Here is a 22456-nt window from a genome sequence, read left to right as displayed (position 1 = left end):
GAAGCTTGTGACAACGAGCGGAACGCGTGGCTTTTTGCACCCACATGGGGGAGTGTTTCTAACTACCTGGTCTGCATTTTTAGGTGAATGTTTAGTTTATGTTCACCTATTTTATTTGTGATGCACTTATTATTTCAACAAAGGAATGTTTGAATTAAACACAGCAAGGTCTTGAGTGCTTGGGTTATCTGACATCTTCCCCAGAGTTTATTTTGTTGAACATCTACAACCTCACGGCAACATGTGTTTTCTTGATATTGTGGAGTTTGGCCACATCCCACCCTGAAGCACCAGCTACCAGCACAAGGCAGAGCGCTTTAGGCTAATCTATTGTCTATGCATGTATGTAGGAAAGTTAATTTGAGCCAAGTCACACATTTCACAACACCACCTATTAGCCATTGCTGGAAGTTCACCTCCAGTTCTGAACCACAACAGCACAGAATTGTGGGTATGCAAATTGACTCAAATGCAACTTCTTTCTCCAGGAAATTGTCTGTCTAGGAGGGCGGTGCTATTCTATACATAGCTTAATGAACCTAAGACAGACATTTTGCAAGGCTGTCAGGACAACTACATACCTGGTTTCACCCTTATTAGGGATCATCAGTGCAGTATAATCTCGACAGCAATGTGGGCATGCAAATTAACTCAAATGCCGTGCTGTTGCTGCTCACAACTGGAGGTGAACTTCCAGTGATGGCTGCTAGGTGGCATTGTGGAATGTGTGACTTGGCTCACATGAACTTTCCTACTTTCACATTTCAGGTTATTTGTGATGTCATCTTTGATGTCCTAGGTGTTAGACTTAGCAGTGCATGGTGGTGGCGCGAGTTATGGTTGCTTAGCTTACCATAACTGGCGAATTTCAGGGGTGTTTTGGTTTTACTTGGAACCATAACGTCCCTTTAACAATGTTTTTTCACTGAATTGCATAGGTTTTTAGCAGCGCAACTTAACCATAATGTCTACGAACATCTGACTTCATTGCAGACCTTCCGGAGAGTGCCACATGACCATATGCTGGCGCGCACCATGATGACGTGTTCGAGAACCCGTACGCACTTCACAATAAGATCTGTGCTTCGCGGACAGTTTGGAACTGCATTTTCTCCTGATCTAGAATTATGAAAATAGAACTTGACCCCTACTACTGTACATCCATGTTTTTAATTGTAACTGTTCTATCGCATTGTATTACTATGCTCCACACGATGCTCCACACAAACATTGTAATTGCCACTGTCTGTAAGTACGCCGTGATACCTCAGGGTCTGGGCGTATAACAAATGTAATAAATAAAATAAATAAATCTAGGAACTTTCAACTTCAAAATTTCCCTTGCACAGCTCCAACACCTATTCCTACTCATCCATTAACAATCTAGTACACAGTACATACTTTTAGCAATACTGCTATTTATCTTAAAATGGCATCAGTTAAGGCCATCCCTCCTCCCCAAGAGACACCATCACTGCTGTAATCAAGTAGCATGAGAAACACTGCCCCCTACCTTAGAAATAACACATGCGCAACATTTTCCCCTGTCCACTTACCCCTCCATAATAAGTGTTTGGTGCCTCTTCCCTCATTTCCCTCCCCACCTTTCGTTCTAAGCTCTCCTGCCAAAAAAAATCCATCCAAAAACCAAATAAATGTTCCTTTATGAACCACCTTTCACAGTTAAAAAATAGAACAAAAAAAAAAACACATAGACTCCATCTACTTTATATTTCTCAGTAAAGTACATAGACTCAATAAAATTTTCCAACATTTCCATTTGCATTTTGTGTTATACTAATGGCAATATTGGGGCGTTCATCCTCCGTTCCAGGGACTGGAGCGGTGGATACCGGCCCAGCAGCACAAGTAATCAGCCCAAGCGAGGCGAGGGTGGATAACGAGGTCCCTGGACCATTATCCCCCCATTCCAGCCCCTGAAATGGGGCATGAAGGTCATTAGCAGCCTGGGTCCTCAAAGCGGGAACCCGTGGTACTAAAAAAAAAGAGAATTTTTCGTCCTACACCGGGACGCCTATGGCCTCCCGGTTTAGGAAGGAAAATCCTTTTCCAAGATGGCACCATGGAAAGGGAAGGCAGGGGTTCCATACAGGCCCCCTCTTCGCTTTCCATGGCAGCCTGCAGAAGGCAAAAAGAAAACCCTATGACCATATTACCACAAGCACATTTTTCTTCCCTTTCAAATCTATCCTAATTTCGAATAACTTTACCACAAAGCCAGTCCCAGGTGGACATGGCCACTTTAATCCTATGTTTTGTCCCTTCTGGTCATGGCCAGTAGTCAGATTGTCCGTATCATGACCTTACTCCATGACCCGGACATTTTGGCCACTGCCCATGGCGACAGGCTACCCCTCAGTCACTAAAGCTATGCCGTTACTTGTCAAATAAGAAAACACTGCCACATTTGCAAAACCATGTTTGTAGATCCTTGCCAATGTGCCTATGCAAGTTTCGTAGCCAAACGCACCCATAATCACCTACGTGACATGACGCAGAACCCAAAAATCAACACACATCGACTCACAACACAGCACGTCCCAATTCTGAATATTAAACCGTACTTTAAAAGGAAACACTGTACAATTTGTAAAGTACTTTTATTTCACAATAAATGCTCCGAGAACATCCAACTATTGCCATATTCAATTAAATTGCAAATTTGTTTCTTCGCTCGTGATCCAAAATGTTTGTCGTGAGGCACGTGTTTTTCTTTTTGCGTACACAAGGTGTTAGTTTTCGGTAAAAGAAGCGCTTGCGTCGCACAGTGAATTCCAGTGCTTCTGCATCAACTTGGGGCTAGACCACCATGAAGGATGTTATGTTGCTCCCGAAAAAGAGTCACTGTAATCCAGTTGTTCACAACTATGTTCAGCTGCGGGTTGAAAAACCCTTCAGTTGGCATCTGGAATCTATGACAATCGCAGAATGTATCTGTTTTGAAAACATACCAGAAATGTTTCTCACTACCCGATCTTTATTACAATTTATCTATCGACTTATTAATTCGGCATAGAGTTTGAACTAACGATTAGCACAGACCTGAAACAATCTCAACAGAGAGAAAAACAACGTGGAAAGTGGTACACAATTCGAGATGGTCATACATGACATTTTAATGAAATATTTGCGTTGAACCTGGGGGAACCGAGTGGTGGTCTACATGCACCTCGATGCTAGACTCCCCATAAGCACGTTGAGTAGACCACTACACACAAAGGTTGTACTTGCGTTTCATTGCAATAAACCACACAGAACAAACAAATAGAATGTAACCCAGAAATAATGTTCAGATAATAATAAGTTAATGCTTGTTCCCGTATACAATCGTCAAAAGTCGAACTTACATTATATTCACCATTTCCATTCTCTTAGCGTAAATAAGACCGTAACGCTCACTGCGTTCGCACCAACGATTCTTCATAAACTGAACTTACACGTTCCTTACCCACTTTTGGAATGCATAACCTTATCATATCTTCATTATTACAAACCTCCTTTCATTCAATTCCTTTCGGAATGGTCCCTTTCTCTCAAGGTCAAAAAACAATTGAACCTTATACTGTGTGTCCGATGCGTGGGCATCCTTAGCTCGCAAGCAAAAATTCAAAGCTGGTGACCTTCACTCACAGTCAAAATACATTCTTACTTTGCAACAACTTGCCTCACCGCATCCATGAGAACTGTTATTCTGATCCACGTCCATCAGCACTGCAGGTGGCTGCCTGAGGTGCCAGGCTCCAGGGGGCGCCAGTCTGACTCCATTATTATTTTAAATACATTTGAACACAGACACATTAGCCTTTTATTTGCCGCGCTCTGGATGTAGCACCAGCTCATCAATATATAAACATCAACCGTTTTAATTAAGAGTGTAAAATAATCTGAAATTGCTTCTATTTAATATTAATAAATATTGGGCTACCAATATATCGAATATAGAGGAACAGGCATTCGGAATGTAGTATTACTCTGTAATACCACAAGGTAAGGTTGGGGTTGCCGACTGCAGAAGCAACAATCTATGTTTACAAGTCCACAATTCCATGATTATATATCTCCATCCCTTGAATGCCAAAATACAATCTCTTTCACCTGTACTTTACCTCCCTGAAACTTGAGGAGAACCACCTCCGGTTCCGGAAGCACCTCAAAACCTTCCTCTTTGCCTCCGCTTTCTCTCCCCCTCTCCCCTGCTAATACTACTGAAACTGCACTGAATCTGCAACTGGGCCATTCACCGTTCTCGGCCCAGCCACTCTCCCCTGCACTGCCTCCACGGCAACCCCTGCACTACGGGTCTGTGTCTGTATCCATACAGCCCCCCTTCCCAGCACTTGTTTGCACTTACCTCGCACTTGCCACCAGCTGGCCCTTGTTATTTATCCTGTATGCTGTATGCTTATAACCCTGTACTGCACTTTCCCCTCTCCCTTTCCCCCATGCACTTTTCCCTTCCCCTCTACCCTTGCACTTGCGCGATCTGAATGACACCTGTCCTAGTAAGATGGTTGTCTGTCTCCCCTTGTTCCCCCCCCTGCCTCGTCGCGCCTTGAAACACTTGTGTATAGGCGCGTTACAAATGCCATATCATATCATATCATATATCACATATTGTGGAACACCTCCAAATGTACTGTGTGACTTTCGCGACAAAAAAACACCAGTTTTCTGCTTCTTGCAGCCATACCCCATCCCATCCTCATCACAGCTCACCACCCCAGAGATTATTTGATAAGTTTGACAAGTGCAATTTTGTGTTTTTAATATGTTTTTACCGCGATGTCCGCGGACACACAAAACACGGATCCAAGATGGCGGGCGCATCGAAACAATCTGACACACTTCACGCTCTTCACCATCCAATCAGCGAACACGCCACATGTCCGCGGACACGACGCGAGCCAATTAGCCAAACGGTGTCCTGTCCGCGGAGCCATCAAGGAAGTGTGTCCGCAGAGCGGACATAGATATCACTAATTTTTTGAGACCTACTTTTTGATAGTTTTTTAAAAAAAACTACTGGACGGATTTTCACCAAATTTACAAAAGCATGCGTTTGGGACCAAGCCGCTGCTCCTGCTGCAAATATGGTGAAAATCCGACCAGGTTTGGGCTGTAGTCTATGAGAAAAAAAGAAATTTTGCCCCACCCGGACCAAACCTCACCAAACTTTGTAAAATAATTCAGAGTGGCCCATATACTTATTTTGCAAACTTTGGTGAGGATTCGTCCAGGGAGAGCAAAGTTATAAGCTGCTCAAAACGTGCTCTTCCTATGGGATTAGCAATTTAACCATAACTACACAGCCACTACTGTGGCTGTGTAAAATATATATACACACATATATATATATATATTAATTAAACCACTCCTGCTCATGATCTCAGCGACTATGAAGGAACTGAAGGTATGTGGAATGTGTTCAGGATTTAAAGTGACCACAAAAGTGATGGGTGGAAGGTTTCTAATGAATCTAAACCACTGGCAATTGCTCTGGGCAACCTTCCACACCACCGTTTTTTAGCCCGTCTGCACCATTGCAAAAGGGGACCAGCCATGTGCAAATCAGTCAGCAGCTGCCGCCACCGAAGGTAGCAGCCCAGCCCGAACTGCTAGGCCAGGTCCCCTCTGCACAGATAACCAAGCAACCCCAGACATGTTTCGGCCTTGTTGGACCTCCTCAGTGAGGTGCAGCCTGGTTCCCTGTGGCGCAGCGAGCAAGGGACCCACATCTGGGCATACCCTCTCTCACAAGGAGAAACAAACTGACCACAAAAGTGATGGGTGGAAGGTTTCGAATGAATCTAAACCACCTGGACAGGTATGCCCAGGCGTGGGTCCCGAGTCTGCCGGGCCTATAGACCCAAGCTACTCCTCACTGATGACGCCCAAAAAGGCTGAAACATGTCTGGGGATGTTTGTGGTCTCGTGCAGAAGGGATGTGACATAGCAGTTTGGGCTGGGCTGCCCCTTTTGGGGTAGGACCAAGGCTGATTTGCATATGGTTTTTCCCCTTCTGTAATGGCTTGGCAGGCTGAAAAACGATGGTCTGGAGGGTTGCCCAGAGCTTTGCCCGTGGTTATAATTAATTCAAAATCTTCCAGCCGTCACCTTTCTGTTTTGCTAAAGTCACCCCGAGTGGGACGGGTATGCCCAGACGTGGGTCCCGAGTCTGCCGGGCCTATAGACCCAAGCTACTCCTCACTGATGACGCCCCAAAAGGCTGAAACATGTCTGGGGATGTTTGTGGTCTCGTGCAGAAGGGATGTGACCTAGCAGTTTGGGCTGGGCTGCCCCTTTTGGGGTAGGACCAAGGCTGATTTGCATATGGTTTTTCCCCTTCTGTAATGGCTTGGCAGGCTGAAAAACAATGGTCTGGAGGGTTGCCCAGAGCTTTGCCCGTGGTTATGATTAATTCAAAATCTTCCAGCCATCACCTTTCTGTTTTGCTACAGGATTTAAAGTGAACAGCACCAAGCTAGTGGTATTCCCAACCAGAGAAATGTATTGCAGCTTCAGAGATTTCTCTCTGCACTCTGCCTTTTAAGAGGGCAGTCAAGGCTATAAAATACTTAGGGGTTATGATAACTAGGCACTCTGCAACACAATCTATTACCCCCCTTCTGCATAGAATGAAGGGGAGTTTTAATCAGATGGTTAAAAAAAATGTCTCCTGGATAGCGAGGCTTACCATCATCAAGATAAAACCCTACTCATATTCCCATTTCATTTTCAAATGCTTACTTTTATCCTAACAAAATCCTTCTTCAGACACCTGAAGAACGAAGTGCTGGCCTTCCTAAGGAAAAAGAAAAAACCCTGCATAGCATATCAAGTTCCCATACTGCCCAAGAAAATGGGAAAGGTAGGGCTGCCAGATTTAGAAATATATTACAGAGTCGCACAGCTATGAATTATGGCAGACCACGTAGGTCCCAAGACTAGTAAACAATGAGCAAAGCTGGAGAACATGTTTTTCACACATTTACTCTGGGAGAGTGGATGTTGGTATCCCAGAATAGAATGCCCAGTAGAATCCTCTCTTACCCAGTTTTAAAAATCCTCTGGAAATTGTGGAGGTTCCAGAAATATACAAGGTGGCTGTCAACATGACCATACCTGTTAAGTTGCATATGAGCTCATCCTCTTCAAAATAACAAAGTCAAATCGATTCTAAAAAATGTTTTAAGGCAAACCTGGAAAGAGCTGGTCAAATGTTGCACAAGGGAGAATACAGAGATATGTTGCAAACACAAGAATGTTTAAATATAAGACCCTTACCAATGTTCCCATACCTGCAACTCAAGGGAGACCTTAGTGATAGTTAATGGGGTGACAACCGGAGTAGTGAACGTATCCCTTTCGAGAAAACGCTTTTGACAGGGAATTAAGCAAAGGGCTTCTATCTAAGCTACACAGGGTGATGAACACATCTGAACCTCCTGGGGAATTCCAGATCCATAGACGATGGGAAGCAGAGCTAGGGATGCGAATGGAAAAAGCGTTATGGCTAAAACTATGTAGGTCGGTTTCACGTACATCAAAAGTGATGCATTATAAAATGCATGCATTGAAATTGCAGCATCAATGGCAATATTCTTTCTTAAGATGTTCACGGATGTACTCGGGGAATGTACCAACCTGTTGGAGATGTTGTGGTAGCACAGGTACTTACGAGCATATGTGGTGGTCTTGCCTAATGGTACAAACGTATTGGCTGTAGATCGTCCAGTGGATACAGAAGATAGAGGGAGAACAGAGACAGTTAGATCCTCGTTTTCTTCTGTGCGGCCTAGAAGAATGGAAGAGAAGATATGTGGCCCTGAGTTTGACGATACCGAATTTACTGTTGGCTGGGAGAGTTAACCTTATGAGTTCATGGAAGGGTGTGGGTGAGTACTTTGCAAGATATATATGATGGAAAAACATACCCACATGATTAATGAGTCTCCACTATACAAAGGGGGGGGGGCTCCCTTTATACAGAAATATTTAAGCATTGGCTCCTGCAGACATTTAAGATGACAAGAATGTACAATATGTTACTTAACACATAAGGTTGGAAGGGTAGGAATACATAAAGTTAAAGTAGTACTCCTGAGACAAACGGTTGTCTTTTACTGAGGGGACGGGGGAATGCAAAGACAGTGAGGTGTAGGAGTAGTTTGGAGCATGGCCCAGTCAAACATAATATCGGACGAATGTTTTGGTTCCTCAAAAAATGTTGAACATTGCGCTGGCTTGAGTTGTCTGCTGGTTTCTCAGCTATGATAGAACCCTGCCTACGGTTCCATGTTCTTTTGCCAACAGTAATTACTTCAAATGTATTCATCAAATTATTTTTTTCCTTTCTAAATAGGGGGAAGTTTCCCCCATTTTGCCTTTCCCCTTCATTTTTGCCCCTACCCCAAACCCTTCCCAACCCCTTTTTACCCCTTACCCAACAATTCCCTAAATAATGTGATGAACATTCAAAGTAATTACTTAGTGGTAAAGTACCACAAAGTAATTACCGTTGTCAAGAGAACGTGATACCCTGGCTGGTAATGACTGAGCGCTTGCAAAAACCTCAGATGTGTGTTCTCCTTTTCTAATGAGTTGCAAGGCATTGCTGAGGTCGAAGTAAACAGTGCAATTTATCCTGTACTATATAATAGAACTTTGGATGCACTCCTTTTCCAGGAGCCTGTATGCCATACAGACAGACACATTCCAAGGTGGGAAAGGAAGAGGGACCAGTGATTTCTTTCCTTCTACTAGATACCCAGGACTAGTCGCAATCAACCACTGCACAAAACCTAGACCCGAAAAAGGTTATTGGCTCTTCTGATACCTTGTCTCGTACTAACCGCGCCTTGGTCCAGTGCCTGGATGAACAAAAATATCTGGACACTGGCTCTAGGGAAAAACCTGATGGTGTATGCAATGAAACGACAAACTCCATTTGGGGATGAGGTGAGATGCTGACTCTTCAGGAAATGGAATCCGTGCTACAAAAAAGGCTTAACCTCAAGGGCTCTATCCGATTTCTTTGTAGGTATGGTGTTCAGCTTGCCTCCGACTGCCACCAGTTAGCTGTATGCCTGGAGAAATCGGTTTGCTTTATGACTCTTACACCTCTTTCAGCTTCTTCCAGAGTTTTTGCGTGTTTGTGGCGGGAAGACCTCTGGTGCACAGTGAGTGCATTACGGCCAGAACAGGAACAGGGAGACAACTCCACGGAATGCTGCAAAATTAGTACTGCCATATTTCTCGGTCATGAAAGACCTCTGTTAGCCTTCCATGCATGTAGTGCACTACAGGTTTTCCCTGTCACCCAGGCAAAACATGTGTCAAAAGGTGGCTTCATTCTGATAGACGATAGACTCGTAGCATATAACAGTCCAAGAGTGGTGCCAATTGCATTTCAGCACTCCAACACTGTCACTTGCTAAATTGTAAAGTCTTGTTCTCTCTTTTTATTATGGTATGGTGGACTCCTTGTTTTTCTGCCCCAGCTACTCTGTTCCCTGTTTGTGTTCCCAATCTGTTCCAACGCTGGCTTCTACTGCTCCGTGTCTTCAACATTAATTCTCTGCGGTTCTATGTGCATCATGGAAGCATCTTTAGCTGCTCTGACCTTTTGCTCTACAGTTCTCTGGCTTGTTTGCTTTATTTACCCTGCACTTAGTCCTGAGCTCTATTGCCTCAGTCCTGATTCCACCAGTTCCTCCTTTCCAGCGCTTTGCACTTGTCCTTGCACCATGCTAATAGTGGGGAGCCATACTATGGGTCAGAGTGCTGGCACTGAACTGCCCCTGTTTTTCTATCACTGAAGCTAAGGCTGGGCGCTCATTTCTCACAGAAGACCTCATCTAAGCACAAGCATGAACTCCCATGGGAGAAACCACTTAAAGGATACCCAGCCTGAATCGCAGTTTAACAAGCGGTTCCTCTCTTAGTCTCCTAATCCTCCTTGGTTGTGTTAAAATGTCTATACGTGTGCCTCTCACATTCAGTTTCTTAGCAACCCAGATAGGGGGAAGGCATATCTAAGGATTCTAGGAAAGGTGTTCATGGACATGCAGGTATTACTACTCAAAGCTTCGTGACCAGATTCCTTGTTCAGCTTCATTCAATCTCAATTCCAGAGATGATGCTGTGCCACCTGAGACTGAGATTGCCGTATATTTGCTGTTCTTATTTGCCTCTTCAGCACTGAGCTGATCATGACATTGCCAATCCTTGAATAGGACGTATGCATATGAGAGTAATAGAGGTGACTGCTATCATTTGGAAGCATTGTGCACCAGCTAGCAAGCAGACCCATGTTTGCAATTCGTTTCATGATCTTGGTTGAAAGAGAACCCACCACTAAGTCTGAGGAGGTGGTTGATCTATTCCTCACAGGCCATGACTAAATTGAAATCTACTGCACAATCTGGCCCTACCCACATTTTTCAAGGTTCCTTAAAATGTCCAACCCCGAAGGCTTCCTGATATTTGTATGTGCATCCACCCAATGGGAATGCATCTGGCCCTCATACTGGCCCTCCTACTAGTACATACCAGCTTTCCGGATTCTTTAATACTTTGTCCATTACAACAGAAAGGTTTTTAATGCAGGAGTGATGTTCCCACTCTGTGAGAGCTGCATTCTGTGTGAATCTTTGGTCTGTACTCCTTATAGGCTAGGTGCACATGGTGTGCCTTTCACACATGGGTTTCTTGGAGGTAGAACACACCTTTTCACTTCCATGAGCAGCCATACAATTATTAGGGGAATTGAGACCCATAACATTAAGACCAATTCTTAACTATTAGGAATCCATTTTCTTTCTTTCCCAGAGCTACCAATGTTCTTGTTCTAGAGTTCCACTCAGCCCAAAATCAATTTCTGTCTTCTCATCACCCATCTCACTCCCAACTGCCTATTTTCCTTAGATTGAACCATGTGTGGGTAAACATGTGTGGCAATCCTTCCTGGCCAGACGACCCCTGACACACACATCCCTCGGCCCACCAGTCCAACAGGAACCAGCTCTACACTATTGATGAAAGATTACCTTTATATGATTTCGGCCAACAGAGCGACAACCCACTTATAGACCTATAGTTCAATTAGTGGCTCTGTGACCGAACAGCAAGTAAAGGCTGAGGGATCTAGATGTTTACTTTCCTGTACCCAAAGACTTACCCCAGTAGCACATTCAGTCCACCACCTGAGCATCTCCACCAACTGGAAATATGGAGAAAAGAAATGAGGCAATAAAAAGAAAGCAAAAGAATTTGTGTAAAGATTGTGGTTTTTACTGGGCCGAGTCTGTTCAGTTGTTTCTGCATTTCCAACACTATCAGAGATGGACAATGGGCATCACAAAAGGTACCCATGGTACGTTAGACATATGGATACATACATCTCCACTTCCTTCCTGTCCCACATGTCTTTTGCCACTTTTCCAAAGTGGATATCGTTATCTCTTTGTCCCCAGCATAAAATTGTGGCATAAATGGAAAGGTACATCTGTAATGTCGTTTGGACTGATTCAGGACTCAAGCAATTGGTTCAATATGTTTTTTGCATGCACACATTGTCGGTGCAATGTCTTAAAATAACAGAATCATGCTGTCCATGAAGAGATTAGACCTCCAGGCTGTTGCAGCGGACATGGCTCATTCTTTCATTCTGAAGCTGTAGAGTGTAACAAGGATATCGCTCAGGAGAACTTTCAGTTGAGCCTGCTCATACACAGTCTGCCCTGTCGAATCTGATCTTTTAATTTTATTAACTGAGGAAGAGAAGACAGGGGAGTTTATCACAGGAAAGCATGTTGCTTGCCTTGGATCTCTCAGATACTTATTTGCTCATTATCACATAGAAATCAGTGTTCTATACCTTCACACTCACCGTGGGGATTTAAGACATCAGTGCTCAGTGAGCAAATGTCTTCCCCCAGTATTTGGAATTTTACTTTTAATGATGAAACTTTCATGTTTGTTGACCCTCTCAGCAGGGTTTTCTATGTCCCTTTTATTTTCCTCTATGACATGTGAGACATTTGTCCTCACAGTACTGACCTTACCTTGAACGTGGATTTGAGATCATCATTTAGCGAGGCCCAGAATGATTCAAAGATCTGCCTAGTGACTGCCATGTCCATTGAAGTTTTACGCACCTTCATGCCAACTGCAGCCGACTATAGCCATGAATGATTGCCCCCAAAGTTGAAGCAGCAGAACACCTCCACCAACGGAAAGCGGTTTAATTGCCACAGCACCTGACTTCTCTGATTTTTGGGGGATTCATGTACCTTGTCATCTGTCAAAATAGTTGAGGTGCTCAGGGAGGATATCCTTAGCTAGCACAGATAAGTCTTATGCCCCTTACACCTAGAAGCATTTGAGTTTTGGAGACTCTTCATACAAATCAACGAAACATATTTTAGACCGTGCACCAGGTGCGCTCCACCGCTACAAGCCAAGGTCTTATCCGAATTAATGCTCTGTAAGGTTTTATTGCCAGGCATGTGTGGCTAGCGTGATAACTTAGTGCACTTTTCTTTGACTATGCCGACCTGTTCCACAATCACTAGTACAAGGCATAAATTAGTTTTCAAAAATTGATTAGCAGAGTTTGCTAATTATCATATTTTTGATAAGCAAATAGACCCATTTGATTAGCTATTCTGTACTAATATTCTTAATGTCATCAGAAGTTATTAGTACGCAAGCCATGAAATGAGCAACAATAAAGCAGTTTTGCGTACAGCTGAAATAAAACATTAGATTCTTTAAAATTCAGCTAGGCCTGCAGTTGGGTAACTTAGTTTCCCTATTCAGCCTAAGGTAAATGCACTCGACCCACAGCAATGGAGGACAACAAATTTAAAATGCGATTAATGTACAATGTTGCATGTCACTACAAACCCGCTTTGCTTGTCACACTGATGCCAACCAGAGGCTAGCCATGCACAGTGAATCTTTTGTTTGACATTTACTGCAAACAAAGTAAATGTTACATAAAGGTTTCAAACATCTGTTGCAAATGTTACTGGCCCGTCATAAAATGTACTTGACTATGCAAGTGGACGAAAAAACTTTGTGAGCCACAGCCAAGTATCTATAAAATGTAAAAGGTTAGCTGCATGAATGGAAACAAATGGGATACATTACTCACCGTAATCGTATTTCTGATGCTTGTATCTGCTTAGATTCACATGCTGTGCATAGGCCGACATCTAGTGGAAGCTGCGGAGTATTACAGTTTGTTTTTCGAAAGTCGAAAATGGGCGTCGACACAGGCGTGCCAGTAATACTATCCCTAGTGTGACGTCCACTGTACCCAAGATCCCTCACGCAAGCAAAGCGAGCTCTGGAGGCTAACTACAGTGTTTGGTATTGCAATAGATCTGTAGATGTACAGTTTGGATAGAACTATTGATCACTACTGTGCCTAAGCATCTAGTTCGCTTTGTGTAGTCATTCTGTATGAGGAAAGAAATAGACCTAGAGTGGATAGCTTAGCTGGCAGAGAATTGGGCAAACTAGATGGAATATTGTAGTTTGTGGTCATCTCAATTTCAGGGTACCTTGTATAAAGCAACTGGGTGATAATATAGTATGTCAAGGAGTATGCCAAGGAGTATGGGTTCACGCATGGGTTGAGCACCACTTGCAAGATGTATGCAACCTGCAGGTTACAGAACTAGGTTTGTCCACAAAGCATTTGATCATGCGATCATGTACATTTTCAAAAGTTTTCACTCGTCAATATGATGCAACTTCCAGAACAAATTGAAATATAGTTAGCACAATGAAATGTAGATACACTAACCTAAACTTTACTTTTACGCATGGAGATGCAGTGTTTTACAGTATCAATACTCTAATCATGCATTCTGTAACAACCTACATTTTAGGAATAGAATTGCATGACTGTTTTAAAAATAAATAATCAAGTTGGCACATACTGGTCTTTGCCAGACAGCATATAGAAAGCTTAATAAAGTAGCATCCAGATTATTTCTGGTTTGCAATTATTTGAAAAAGAATTTCTTGCCTAGCACTCCCACACATGCCTTTGGCACTTAAGAGTGGCGGAGATGATTACTGCTGCACTTTCTCTCCATTAGGACTTGAAGTGAACAGAGAAAAGAGGGGGAAGAGAGGAAAGGGGACGAGAGAGGAATGCAGTATGAGCTGTTCTTTCATTGAAGAGGGGAACTTAAATAGCTATCTTTGCTATACAAGTGTCCATTTGATTAGCAAACTGACAGAATTGCCTAGCAAATTGCTATGTGACACTGCTTATTTTATGCCTTGCTAGTATGAGGGGATCCACCTGTATATTGCAATCTTACAAGCAACTCCAGTCTGCACCTCCAAAGCTCTGCTTCCCATCCCACATCAGCACTCCTAGCTCCATACATCAGCAGTGGACCAGCTGAATTACCAGTCCACTGGCACCAAGCCTAGATGCTGTCTTAGCTCTTCGTTTGTCATGCAGCTGCAGCCATGCCACAGGTCAGGCAACACTGTCACTGGAGGTATTCTTCAAGGCCGATATAATCCCAGCAGCTCTTTGGGGCTTTGGGAGTTTACCGAGTTCATCCCATGTATAGTTCATTGATCCTTCGGTATCACTCTACTGCCACAACCGCACGTCTACAGAACAAGGACCTCACAGCACCTTCTTGACTCACACCTGAAGGTAACACAGACCTAGGTCTGCTGCTCTTAGCACTACCACTTGGTAAGTCTGCCTAGTAATCACATAGAAGGATGTAAACACTCATGCAGGTCCACCCAGTTACAAGCAGTTTGCTTTCAGGACTGGCAGGTCTACCAGTCAGCAATGGGGTGCCTGATAGATGTTGGATTTCGAGGTCAAGTGGTGCAGCACAGAGGCTAGGCGGGAGCAAATTAAGGGCGCATTGGCTCAGTCCACCGTCTTGAGCACATCTCAAGATTTCAATCTAACAAAACACTCTAATTATTAAAAATATATACATTTAAAATGAATGAAGTGCATCATTTTACAAGCAATTACATATTTTGAAAATATGCTACCAAGCTTGTAAAACCTGCTAAATGGACTGCAACCTTTTAACTAACAATTTCAACCCTTTCTACAATCTAAAAAACGTTTCTAGAAACATTTAGTTCACTTCATTTGAACCACATCTTCTTTTGTTGGAATCCAATTTCATGCCAAAAATTCATAGTAAAACTGAACTTCTCAGACACTCAACAAAATAGAAACAAAATAAAATACCTGATTGCTTCTCTGTAATATTTGATTGCAGCCGTTTGGTTCCCTTTATCTGCCAAATTTTTGCCAACATTATAGTGCACCTGGAAAAACAGAAGATAGGAGGTTATGCCTACGATTTCACAAGCAGTATACCTGTGCAAGAGACCTGACCCAATAATCTAAAGACTTGTTCGTATGTGTGACATTCAATATGTGCAGTCCAACCTAGATATTGTAACACTCCAATTTCATTGCAGCCAACAACTTCTTTTTTAGCAAACGGCCAAAGAGCCAGGGTACACATAATGTGATGCAAAATAATCCTTTTTCTTGTGTCAGTTACCCCAAAGTGTGCTTGTAACTTACACCTCAAAAGGGTATTCACAAAGAAATCAGATGTATAATAAATAATACTGTAGGAAAACATGTGCAAATTGCACTTGAGACACAAAAAAGGTCCACTCATACCCATAATTTGAGGTATGGCGGGGACTATCTTGCCCCCAGTAACTTACTGCATAGCAGGCAGGAATGAAATGTACAACAATATTGGTTATACAGTCTTTTCTCTTATTCGAAAATCCTTTTCTGTTACATATCCCTTCTTACTTCATTCATATCAACATGTAATTCACTTTCACAACTCACACTCACAATGCTCAAGTGTAACTTAATTGCATTCACAAATGTTTCAAACATAACTTAGAAAAGTTGGTAATACATGTACAGGTACACTATAGTGGGAATATGCCACCTCTTACCTGTTCAGACCACCCCTCCTTGGCATACCCTAACATGCCCCTATAAGCACCTTTGTCTTGCATTAGCCAATAGAAAAGTTGAAAATCCTTCTGTGTCTCAATCCTCAGCCCTTTTTTGAATTTGGAGCAACTGTTTCATGAGTAAGGTATGACGTTTTCAGGTGCAAATTAAACTTACTTACTCATGGAACAAATCTTTGCAAATTAGCCCCTGCAAGTCATCAAGGAGATAAACATGTTCAGTTTAACATGGCTCTGAGTCGCCTGACAAACCTGAATACATCAGAGTTGAAATTCCAAAATAAAACGCTAAATTGGGCAGTTTTACTAGATGGTTTTTGTGATAAATTGAAAAAATATTACTAGACATCAGCGAAGACTTACAACAATTGGTGGCGCTCACGGTGCCATTATTCAACCCAAGGAAAGACGATGCTACCACGGACGAAGCAGGTAGCCCGCAACCGGAGCCTGGTACTGTCAGATTCGAAGGACAGATTGTGGTCTTGGGAGGGGCGGGGAAGCGATGGGGGTTATATGTGAACATTATGTATAATGTATCAATGATGATAACCAGTTGAGCTTGTGTTTTAAAACTCAATAAAAATATATATTTTTTAAAATAATTGAAAAAATATTTTTAGAGAGCAAAACTTGATTACAAACAAGTCAAATCTTACCGAACAACAATGTACATGCAATATTCAGGTAAGACCAATGGCAGGAGTGCTGCATTAGGGCTTGTGGAGTGGTACATTACCATCTTGGTATGATATTGTTTATTTATAAAGCACCTATACACTGGAAAGTGTTTCAAAGTGCTCAAGGAGGGTGGGAACATGAGGAAAAAACAGTCGCTCAGAGCCCTTGAAATTCGGAGACGATAATAGTCTGCACAGGCAGAGTAAGTGCATAAAGTACATATAACAGTTGAGATACAACAAATAGGCCTGACAGCGATTCTGCAGTTTTACCAGTGCAATTAGGGGGGGTGAAGACAAGGGAGAACAGACAAAGGATCTTCAGGCACAGTGCGTATGGATCGTAAAAGTGCACAGACAGTCACAGGGAGGGCGGATGTCCAAGTGCCCCCGGTCAGTAGAGACTGGGGTAAGCGCAGAGGGAGCAACCCTCTTTGGTTATTTCTCAAGTGCAGTGAGTCTGGGTGGGTGCAAGGGCCGGAGGCAAGTGCGAAAGAGGACTGGCGTGGGTGCCCGGGACCTGTGAGACTGAGGTACACCAGGCAGCCAGTCAGCAGGCTGTAAGGGGAGGAGGGAGAGAGGCAAAGAGCAGAGAACTAGGTTAGCAGGATAGAGGGAGAGAGAAGGAAGAGGAGAAGAGGAAGGTATTGAGGAGTTTTCGGAATTTATGAAGATCAGTCTCAAGATGGAGGGCGGCAGGGAGGCTATCTTCCAGCATGACCCTCCCTTACACCATGTCCACGAGTGGGAAGCCTAACAAAGCCTGCTTCACTCATGAACTTGGTATTGCAGATGTAAAATTGTGATCACCCCTGGAGGCGTAACATAGGCTTCAGAAGCATGATACAAATAGTAACCCGGACGTGCATAAAATACCAATTTGGACAGCTAAACAGGAATCGAGGTTGGCTGGGGACAGAGCAGAGATCAGGCAGCACTCTAGCAAGACACATTTTGCCAGAGCTCAGCTCAGTCTTGTTCCGGCCCATTTCCTAATATGGACTCCTTGGGATATGCAAACATTCCACTCTGAATTCTCTTGCAGCTGCCTGCCATCCCGTGGGTGCGTGAGGTGTAGGGAATTAGAATAAATACCAGTGTTTGTAATTTTCACAGCCATCTTGTAAGGGTGTGTTCCTGGCTATCTTTGTGCAAGAAAAATCTATAATTTGGGCCCGAACTGGGTTTAGTCTAGGATTCCGTGGTACAGAAAATTTAGGGAAATAAAAACAAACAGGAACATGACAATAAATATTTTCAGTCAATCATGGGACTGCTAGTTTGTTCCACTTTACCACTGTTTTGCTTTTCTTGTCTTCTGAAAGTGTCGCCTAACATCAGGAGGCTCAGCAACACTTTTGGAAGAAACGGCAAGTGGTGTACTTGGCCCAAAGGTGTGGCAACAAATCTGGGCTGCAGTGGCTGTTACTGCATGTTGCCACTGTGGAAACCACAAATGCTCCGTGCAACTTCTTACACCTCCTGCAAACCGGGGAGGTAAATAATAGTGGAAAGTATGCCCAATTTCCATGCCAGATTTCTACTGGCCTCAACATCGAGCACTGAAAGGCTACACAGACGGTCTGGCACACCAACATTCTGCATGCCACTTTTCATCCTTGCGACTCGTTTGCTACAGTGCAGAAATTGCTCTCACCACAGCCAACTCCATCAGAGTTCCCTCACTCTGAAGAAGTATGTCAGGAACTTTACACCAATAAATTTGCCTCTGTAAGCGATTGCAGGGACTGTTAAACCCTAATCTGACACAAAGTGATAGCCCCGTGGACCTCAAAGAATATGTGGCTGATACGATCACTGCTTTATGTGCTCAGGCCAATGCTTTGCTGGTCGTTGCCTTTTGGAAGACATCCAGAACAAGTCCTTCTAGGAATTAGGGAAAGGAAAACTGGATCACATGCTCTAGGGTGTGGTGGCTTCTGAATTAAAATCAGTCTAGAGGGTGAACAGCTACTTCACCCTTTCCAACTTCTGTTCAGGCCACGATCTGGAACAGTCTGCTTTCCCTAATGTAAGGGATAATAACCTGTCAATTGCAGATTAAGGGGCAGATTCCTTAACAGTCCATTTAGACCTCTTGTTAGCTTTCAATATGGCTAAATTTAAGATCCTCATTAAATGCCTATCAAAGAGCACTATGTGGAATGCACAAGCATGACTCCTCTCGAGGACACATCCCCAGATGTGGGTCTGGGTGTTTTTCTCTCATTTTGGTACATAATTGACTGGAGTCCCACAGGTATACTCTCTTTCCCTTAAAATAAATATATATTTGTGCCTCCCTTCACAGGATTCCCATATATGGGCTGTCATGCTTTTCCTACATAGATGACATTCAGATGTACTGCTCCACTAACAATGGTCAGCACCAACTTGACACTCTGAGCCCTTGTATTTCTGCTCTGGAGGAGGGGATGATTGTCAAGTGGATCAAGCTCTTAATGCTGGCAAAGACGAGAGTTTATAAACGTAGGAGGAACTCAATCACAGAGAAGTCCCGGTCAGAGAGGCTCCAGCTTATTTTCCTGTCATCCAAGCCAAAGATGTTTTAAATTCTTGAGTTCTGGTGTAATTTAATTTCTCCCTTATTTATCAAACTCAGAAAAGTGGTTAAATCGCCAGTAACTGAAACCCTTCCCGTTTCTTGTTTCTCTTGGGAATAAGACCAGGGAGGTTGAGGATCTGACTAATTTACGGCTTGATTACGGTAATATTCTCTATGCCGTGTCAATTTCATGCTTTTATCGCATTTACGCGAGGCACAAAATGCAGCACTGATACCTATATTAGGGGTGTGGAAACGAGACTGTTTCTGATTTACAAAACACGCAGCATCAACTGCCCCTTGTGGCCAGTATAGATTGTAAGCGCTGTTGCCTGTTCCATCAATTCATTAATGGGACGGCTCACGCTTACCTTGTTTCTAGAATTGAGAAATATCAACCCACATGTTAGCTTTGTTCCTCAGAGACCAAGGTCTTCTCGTGGGTATGATGTCCTTTCATCGACACCCGTTTTTACGACCAGTGATTTACTGCTGAAATTTTGCAGGAAAAAAAACGTTTTGAAATGTTTTGGGGGGTGGGGGAAGGGCATATAAAGGGGTAAGGGTCGGGAATAACAACAAATAGGTAAATGATGGGGGCTTGGGGAGAAAACACCCCCAAAAATAATTTTAAAAAAGACAATCGAAAAACAGAACAAGTGAATTTTTAACCAAGCCAGAGTTGGAATGTATGCTCTAGACATTTAGACCTCTGATAAAACTCTGGCCAACCTGTGATACACACCAAAACAGGCATCCTTAAATGACTTCTGGAAAAGCACTTCCACCTGGTGGAAAATACAAGAGAAATACGAATGAACAATCAGACGGCAAAAAGCTAACTATAGGTGACAGCAACTATATAGAGTGAAAAACTATTGTGGTGTTGAGATATGATGCATGTTACTACAATCCAACTGTGCCCCAGGACAAACACACCAGATAGAGACCATGCAGGGTTCAAGTTCAATCCTATGAAGAAGGGAAGAAATAAGCAAACTAAACTACAGGTACATCAGGAGAGTGGGACTTAACAATGTCTCGAACAAGAATGTAATTGTATGGACAACCATGATTGTGGCATTGATTATGACCAATGGTCGAGGTGTACAATAAAAAGTAGTGCAACTATGTTCCCTGCTGGCCTGTCCCTGCTCCCCACAAACCAGATTTCCACTCCCCGTCCCACCCGCAATCCAAACCCCCAAACGCACCTGTTGTTTAATGGAACTTTCAATGCAGTGCAATGACATGCAAGTTTCAACTTCTTCCTATACATTTATTTTAAATCAAAACCATTCAGGAACAGTTTCTTTTTAAAACAAAGTATAGGAACAGTCAAACTTAATTCAAAAAATGGAGGAGCATTACACCCAACTGTTACTTTTCACCAGATTATGGCTTCTGTGCCGCAATCTGGCACAATCAACCAATAGGTCCTTGTCTCTATCGAATTACTGCCAATAATAGTAACACAGACAAAACCTTCTTGGCATAGTTACAAATGGCGGATTGTAAGATCCAAACAAAGATTCATTAGGAAACCTGAAGACCTCCAGGTGTGTCCCATTTCTTTCGCTGCAAAGCCATAATATGGTCCCTCGCCATCATATCAAAGATATGCAGCTGGCGTTTGTGTTCCTGAAACAAAATGGAAGGAAAACATGAGCATGCTGAAATAATCATTTTTTCCCAAAACTGAATACCACCTGCGTGTGACAGCTCACTCCAGTGCTGAAGAAAATAAGACCTGAATTAAAGAAACAAATGTATGTCTTACAGAAATTATCTTGAAAAGTAATAAACCATACCCAAGTATTTCCAGACACCGGTCACAAACATCAGAGAAACAAGGTTTAAGCTCCAAGGGGAGATCCACGGCAGTATAACACCACCTCTATAGGAAGCAATACCAATGGAAACATTGCTTGTAGTAGAGAATCAAATATAGGAATACAATGGAGAGCACTCAGGCAGTAGTATGGTCATGTTACCATCAATACCATCACAGAGGAGGCCATGTGAAATGCCACGTAGGAGCAATTCCCACCATAAATTCCTGTGAATTAAAGGAATGTTTTTACATCCTGAGATATAACCACTTACACTATAGGACAGAATTAATATTGCACTTGTTAAAGAGTAAGAAAGAACGACTTATCATGGGCAGCCCTGTTCTACATTGAAGTTTCATCAAATCTGCTTAAGGGAAACACAATGTCATACATCCATATTCAGAGAAGCTCCTCCAGTCTCCCATACTTTAAGTCCCAATAGAAAAACAGAGCCAATCTCTTAAAATATAACATAACAAAAATGAAACCACTCATTTGGGAGGAAGAGGAAAAAGGTATGTGACAGAGTGCACTACCCCCAATGCCTTTTAGGTTGTGGGCCTTTTAGACTACTGACATCCTGAAAATTGAATATCCTTACCTAAACCGGAGAAACAATTTATTGCCTCTTCAAGCAACAGCAAATATTGACAGAAGCAAGATCTGCCTGGCACAAATATGCCTCATACAAGACCGAGTTTGCATGTCTACGAGATCAACACTTTAAAGGCAAGAATAACACATCTCCAAATGCAGCCAAAATGAATGTATTTGAAATTGTTATTTTACAGTACTTTCATCAAAATATGGACTATGACATTTGGCTTTAGGAATACAATGGAGAGCATTTATGGAGGACCAAAGAGACTGAATTCCACATTCCCCTAGTATGGAATTTGTGATTCTGCGCAATAATCTGTTTTGAGGCTGCTATATCCCATATTTCATGCCTTTAAAATAGAGAAACAAGCATCTTAGCTCAAAAGACAAAGCAATACACGCCAAACATGCTTACTCCAAACACACAATAAAATTGTTTTAGAGCTCCTACAACTTGGATGATAGGAGATGTGGCCTTTTTGAAATTATTTCCTCAGTATCCAGCAGCCGCTGAGGTTTGTCCTAGGTATAAAACAACATGCTTTGTAGAGGAGTACCATTTATCAACCAGTTACTTTAAGGCTACCTTAAATGACTATGTCAACATGTCACTCCTCTAAGCCTCATCAGTGGGGCGATGCTTTTCTCTGACCACCTAAAAAGCACTCCAAAAATGTTCTGCCACTGGCATTATTTAATCTGAGGAATCCACACATGGTCATCTAGCGGAAGATCAA

General features: G+C 42.8%; 1 protein-coding gene across 1 annotated transcript in view; it reads right to left on the bottom strand.

Annotated features, from left to right (window-relative positions):
- TMTC4 (transmembrane O-mannosyltransferase targeting cadherins 4) overlaps positions 1–22456 on the bottom strand; it is a 1375572-nt gene that overhangs the window by 331579 nt on the left and 1021537 nt on the right. Inside the window, exon 12 of the mRNA XM_069637004.1 lies at positions 15278–15357. Coding sequence (XP_069493105.1) covers positions 15278–15357 — 80 coding nt within the window. The remainder of the gene's footprint in view (positions 1–15277; positions 15358–22456) is intronic.

The sequence above is a fragment of the Ambystoma mexicanum genome, chromosome 7p (assembly GCF_040938575.1).
Source record: "Ambystoma mexicanum isolate Mex_15411 chromosome 7p, UKY_AmexF1_1, whole genome shotgun sequence".
Lineage (NCBI taxonomy): Eukaryota > Metazoa > Chordata > Amphibia > Caudata > Ambystomatidae > Ambystoma > Ambystoma mexicanum.
The sequence above is the reverse complement of the archived record's forward strand: the minus strand, read 5'-3'. Positions and strand labels throughout refer to the sequence as shown.